The sequence below is a fragment of the Piliocolobus tephrosceles genome, chromosome X, assembly GCF_002776525.5.
Source record: "Piliocolobus tephrosceles isolate RC106 chromosome X, ASM277652v3, whole genome shotgun sequence".
NCBI lineage: Eukaryota > Metazoa > Chordata > Mammalia > Primates > Cercopithecidae > Piliocolobus > Piliocolobus tephrosceles.
In genome coordinates this window covers 91443480-91450328 of record NC_045455.1, presented here as the reverse complement: position 1 = coordinate 91450328, position 6849 = coordinate 91443480, and the positions used below count along the sequence as shown (strand labels likewise).

The window sequence follows — 6849 nt, the reverse complement described above, 5'->3', positions numbered from 1 at the left end:
GTGTCCCTCTGTCCGTGACCTGCCCCTCGTGTCCCTCTGTCCGTGAGTGGAATGTCTAACCAGATATACAACTAGAACCCCAGGGCCCACCACACTGCCTCCTCCTCCCCTCATCCTCACTAAGTCTTACAACTTCACTGCCAAGTCACTGCCAAGACCTGAAGCCTCACGCACCTCCACCATCACGGCCACCCTACCCCTGCCTCACCACCTCAATTACAACTGGAAGTTAATAAATCCTTTGAAAAACGTATTATGTACATTTATATTATTATTGTGTAACATTTTCTCTTAGACATTATGAATCATAAGGAACTCAACATAGCACAAGGCAGTTTATGACAAACCCAACGACACATTTCCGTAACCCCTCACCTCGCACACACCTTCCTAGGCAGTGCTCTTCCCTCTGAAAAGGAGGCCTGTCTGACTGTGTCTTTATATGACCTGACCTATAACTAACCTCGACCTCAGTAAACAAACTCATCTTTCATTCTCTCACCCTAATTCTAGCCAATTTGGCCAAACTGAGCACAGAAACGAACTGAGTTAAAATGAAAACAATTTAGACTAACATCAAAATGAAAATTTAGGTTATGATTTTACTCTCAACATTCACATAAAATAAAATTCTTTGGACAGAATAGATGCCAAATTATTAGCTCTATTTAAAAATGGTTCCTATAAAAATACACAGAAAATCTCTATAAATGGTTCTCTGCATGTATTAAAAATAGAATACTAATTTACAGCTACTTAAAATCAAAAGCTCAGTTTCATAAAAATCCTGTTTTGCCCTCAAATGTTGGATAAACAGGCTTACCTGGATTTTTAGCGATCGTTCCTTGGAGAGCCCTGTGGGAAAACGTGGCATACCCCACCAGCTTCGCCAGAAGATCTCTACTGCTGAGCAATTCTTCCAAACATTTCAACTGACCAGCATTGGGATACAGAAAAATTTTATAAGCAGCTTCTCGCACCTACATTCAAAAAGTAAATGGTGAAGGTTATAAATACCATGACACAGTCCTATGCGACAATAACACAGGCTCATGCCCACCACTTGATCTGCAGATGATCACCGCTTTCAAAATAAAGCAATGGTCTACACAAGGCGATAAAGCTTCCAGAGTCATCCAATAGCATGGGATGCAACAGCATACGTGACTGCAGCTCTAGGGTACTGTTCTGAGGTACGACGGGACACACCTCTACCCAGTGCGTGGATCTCTATGCTATACAGCATCTTAACCAGGAGAAGTAAGGCTGCATGAATTTAAAAGTCTCTGTAGTCTAGAATGTCAGTCAATGCTGTTATTAATCATACTTTAAAAATAAGAAATCTTGTATGAAATATAAGTAATTAAATCATTTTCATTCTTTTAAGTGTTTATGGCATTAATAATTCCACAAGTTGAACTTTTAGGGCTTAGTAATGCTATAAAGTTTTTAAGGATACTATTATATTATTACTGAATTTTAGGTTAAAACATTAGCAACACACAGATGGGACCTAAACAACAAAGAGAATGAAACATACATACCAAGTCATCTGGTGCTTCTGCGTGGAGACCATCAATGATGATATGATCCCCAGCAGATGTAAAGTTATGACGAATGTGTTCTGGTAAAAGATGCTTCTCAATCTTGTTGGGAAAATTGGTTCCCATAAGAAATGTACTACTCAAATCCAAGATTTTAACATTGAGGTCCACTGCTCTTTTACGCTGTATGCAGGAGGAGTAAAAGTTTTTTCAAGGCATTCTGAATTAATATTTCATGATTTAATAAACAAAATATAAAGATGTCAAATCAACATATACATTGTTATCATTTAATAAAATATTAAATGCTAGTAAAATGAATATATTACTATATTTTATAAATAATATATTAATTTTACTTGTAACAGATATTTAATATTCTAACAAAAAGATCATACTTATGATTTTCTGATGTTTCTATGCTTTAAGGTTTACATAACTTCTAGTTCTATTTTATGTCTAGGTTATATAACTAATTGTTGAAACTAACAACATTAAAAAACACATACCAGGTGCAGTGACTCATGCCTTAATCCCAGCACTTTGGGAGGCCAAGGAGGGCAGATCACTTGAGGTCAGGGGTTGGAGACCAGTCTGGCCAACATGGTGAAATCCCATCTCTACTAAAAATATAAAAATTAGCTGGGCGTGGTGGTGCGTGCCTGTAATCTCAGCTACTTGGGAGGCTGAGGCACGAGAATCGCTTGAACCCAGGAAGCAGAGGTTGCAATGAGCCGAGATCGCACCACTGTACTCCAGCCTGTGAGACAGAGGGAGACTCTGTCTGAAAAAAAAAAAATAGTTCTTTGCAAAAGTGTAGTGAGACTCCAGAAGTGGGGAAGCACATTTTAAGAGTTCTGATTTTGGCCGGGGATGGCAGCACACGCCTGCAGTCCCAGCCCTTTGTGGGGCTGAGGCAGCAGGACCACTTGAGCCCAGGAGGTAAGGCTTCAGTGAGCTATGATCACAACACTCCAGCCTGGGCAACAAAGCGAGACCCTGTCTTGGGAGGGAAAAGAGTTCTGATTTTGCATGTGCCTGAGCTGCTAGTGAATGATACAGTTAAGTCTAAGAAGTAGACCGGAGCCCCAGGGTATGGTCCTGTCTTCTATTCTGTGTCCCTGTCATGTGGCACATGGTCCTCGTTCCTGCCAGGCCCTCAAATGGTCAGTGATGAGGATGTGGATGGTGCCGGCACATCTGCCTAGCTTTAACCTTTGTAACACACAATCACCTGAGAAAACGTGTATTAGCAAAGGGGTTGCCATAAATGCTTTAAGATAAAATATAAACTAGAATCCACATAATAGTCAGGTTGACTGGAGGAGAAGAGCTGAATTTTCAGTTACTGGTTGCTAAAAAACTAGACAGGCTTTGCACTGGGCTCATGTTGGGCTTCGGGTGAAAGTGTATACAAATCTTTCTGGGAGGGGAGACAGCAATTAACAGGTTCTAAACTGTTCTGTGTACTAAAAAATGATGAAGCCACAATACTAACATACTTTTTAAAGATAAACATAGATGATGTAGAGGTATGTTTGATAAGATGCTAAAAAAATTGACTATATATCAATATCCCCAGAATTTCAATATAGAAAATTCAAATTTCATGGAAAAAAGTTTTCAGAGACTCCCATTTCTTTACAGTCCAGATTTCCCTTTGCTCATTTTGTTTCTGATATGGCCATTTAACACCACCTAATGGTAACAAGTGGAATAACAAAAAAGATGAACAAGATTTTGAAATCACATTACAGTTCCAAAATTTTCTTCAAAACTTCTACTTTGAAAAAAAAAGTTATAAAATTAACTACTTTGAAGATTTTATCAACTGATAAAATCTCTGGAAGAATCAAAACTGAGTTCACGCCGACTTCAGTGATCTGTCAGGCATATCACTTCATCATTCCGTGGTAACGATGAAATGTACAATCATCTGAACTCTTCAAAAATTCTATGAAATTTCTGTGTTATTAAATAATGTTAAAAATAAACATTTCTATTAATTTTAAACTTATATTTGTATGAGACCTTAAAAATTAAGGTCGGGTGTGGTGGCTCACGCCTATAACCCCAGCACTTTGGGAGGCTGAGGCGGGCGGATCACCTGAGGTTGGGAGTTTAAGACCAGCTTGACCAACATGGAGAAACCCCGTCTCTACTAAAAATACAAAATTAGCTGGGCATGGTGGTGGCACGTGCCTGGAATCCCAGCTACTCAGGAGGCTGAGGCAGAAGAATCGCTTGAACCCGGGAGGTGGAGGTTGCGGTGAGCCAAGATTGCCCAGTTGCATTCCAGCCTGGGCAACAAGAGTGAAACTCTGTCTCAAAAAAAATATTTATTTAATTAATTAATTAATTAAGAAACCAACTGGAAAGAATATAGGCTTTGATGATTTATAGATTTTGTTGGTGGGTTTATTTCATGGTCTCTCTTTTGAAAAATGGAACATGTCTACTTTATATTCTGTCCTAGTGGAGCACCTTTGAGAACAGACATGGAAGTTACAAAGGGAAAAGTGAGCCGGTTTACTTTACCTGCATATTCAGTATTGATGGGTTCCCCAGGGAGCTGCTCACTGGGAAAAAGGAGCTCCACTGTGACAGTATGTTAGATAAAAGCGGCAATGTCTATGCTGGTGAAACTGAACCTATATTATTTGTCAGCAAAGTTTCAAAATCTCCTTCATGAGGATACATAAAAACTAAAACTATTCACCTGGATTCTCTACTAGCAACCTTCCTTCTGAAGATACCAAACTTGATGATAGCTAGCATTATTATGATTTGTCATACATTCACTCAATACTTTGAGTCCAAAACTAATATGCACTAAAAAACATGATCCATGTTCTCGATCCTTTGTAAGCCTAGAATTTAGATAAGCAACACAACAATAACAGCATCATCATCACCAAGAGGTAAAGAAGAATGCCACATGAGTGAAATAAGTAAAATGCATTCAGATGAATACAAAATGCCACCTGGGGGATGGATAAAAGCTTCACAGACAATGTGGCGTGAGGATGAGCCTTCATGGGGATTTCGGCCAGGGAAACCTGGTGAGCAGGCTTAGGAGGACAGCGCACCACACACCGGGGAGGACACTGTGTATGAGGGGCTGACAGCCGGAGCACAGGCACGAGTGTTAGCTCTCTGTTACATGTTAACTTCGCTAGTTCACTAGACAATGGGAAGTCCAAGGACGATTCTGGGCAGGAAAGTAACAAATCAAAGCTTTACGAAAACTAATCCAATGTTCACAGACAGGGAAGACTGACCAGCAGGATGGTGACATGCTGGCCATGCAGGCTCTGGAGCCTGTCTGGCTTACAAAATAACCTCCCACAACCTCTACAGCTTTGGTTTCTTCATCTAAAAAAGCCAGAAGTAATAGTAGCACCAAGCTCAAAGTTGTTGTGAAGATTTGATGAGAAACAGATGATTTAAAATAGCAAGTGCTCAGTTGATGTTCAATATAATGACTGTTAGGAAGACAGAGGCCTTAAGAACAGCCCAGGTGTTTGGTGATAAGAATCAAGATGATTTGCTTTTGGGATGCAGACAGATGCAGGGCTGTAGGAACCATGCAAGGACTTGGTTAGAAGATATGAGAATATTAGGAAGGGAAAGAATATAACTCACTCCAAAACTTTATTTTACAGAGAAGTATTAATGAAGAACTGATTTGGAACGGGGCAAATGTGGTCACTTTAGGCAATCTGAGTTTACAGTGGAGCCCATAAGCCTCACGGGCCACTGGGAAGGCACGTCCTGGCTCAGGGTCAGACCAGAATCACACGCTGAGCCTTTAACACCACACAGACACATCAGATGTGTGAAGGTTCCAGCATTACTCAAACTCGGCACCTATCAACATGGTAACATCTACTGTACGTGATACATATTCCCAAGGCCCTACCTTCTACTTTCAAGATATTCTGATAACTTAATCTCTTCATAGGTAAGTGGTTTAATTCTACCATATTTACTAGGAAAAATGTATTACTGTTTAAAACAAATAAACAAAAAGTCATAATAGTCTAGATCGCAGGGCAGTCGGGGAGACTGTGGGGCAGGCTGAACTTCCAATGGTGTCAAGTCTCTCCTGTTCTTCCAATCCTGAGTTTAAAACTGAAATGAGGCACTTGGTTTCTCAGGATGTTACGCGCTAGAAAGAACACTGGCCAGTGTTAGAAATTTTAAGAACTAACAGTGGCCATTTGTTAGTTAGGATGGCAACTTGAACAAATCACTTTGTCTTGCTTCCACATCTGTAAAATGAAGGGGCTGGACTAGGTAGAAGGCCCTCCATCCCAGTATAAACACTGTGTAATCTATGCTTGCTGCATCTGTCAAACACACATATAATATAAATCAATACACTTACGTAAGGTCTTAATGATATTCTCTGTACTACCCATCTTCAATGACATCAGCTTTCCCATTCACTTGGCAGTCTTTCCTGATATTGCCTATCTCATCCTCATTCCATGATATCTAAAACACTCCACTTGGCTCAAGTCTTTCTTAATTCTGAATTATCATGGTGTGATAGGTCAACTTCCAGAGAGGGGGCTACATTCAAATACAATCTATAGAAGAATTTCATAACAGATAAAAAGACCTGCACATTTTTGCAATATGCAAATTCAAGCAATATATACAAGGACTGTAGCAATAATGGTATCAACTAAATGTTAGTAAAACAGGAAGAGTCAAAAAAACAGAGAAAAGATGTACCTTTTCTTTGTCTAGATGGATTCCACTGATTTCAAAATCAAACATAAACAGTTCAGCCACTCGCCTATAAATGAAATGAGCCCCAGGTTATAACAGGTAATAAAAATTACTAACAAAAAAAAATGTGGTTTTTTGTTAAATAAATCAGTCTTTTTGAGCCTCACTGCCAAAAGTTTTTTCAAAACACACACACACACAGACACACGCACACACTTTGTTTTAAACAAGGATCTTAATATCCTCAGAAGTCAGGCAAAACATCTATCTGACTGACAATTATGAATGCCTCGTCACGTTAAGAGCTTATTCCTTTATTCAGAGAGTACAAACCTGTGAAAGCCACCATAATAATTACTTATTTATTTCAACTCAATCCAAATCCTAATAACTAAAAACATAAAACAGGTTTTATATTTGGACAATTTTTCAAAGGCCCTCTGCGTGAGATTTTCAGTTTTTCTTCCAGCCAGTAGCAGCTATTTAGAATATTAAATCCTTTGATGCTGTGCTGGACGCTGACTTTCTTGGCTAATGAGAATTGTTTTCTTTCTTTTTACTCCTG

General features: G+C 39.3%; 1 protein-coding gene across 2 annotated transcripts in view; it reads right to left on the bottom strand.

Moving 5' to 3' along the window:
* MIPEP (mitochondrial intermediate peptidase) overlaps positions 1–6849 on the bottom strand; it is a 152327-nt gene that overhangs the window by 131320 nt on the left and 14158 nt on the right. For both annotated transcript variants that reach the window (XM_026454224.1, XM_026454225.1), the window contains exons 5-7: positions 6288–6351; positions 1545–1727; positions 824–980 (exon numbers count right to left, since the gene is read on the bottom strand). In XM_026454224.1, coding sequence (XP_026310009.1) covers positions 824–980; positions 1545–1727; positions 6288–6351 — 404 coding nt within the window. The remainder of the gene's footprint in view (positions 1–823; positions 981–1544; positions 1728–6287; positions 6352–6849) is intronic.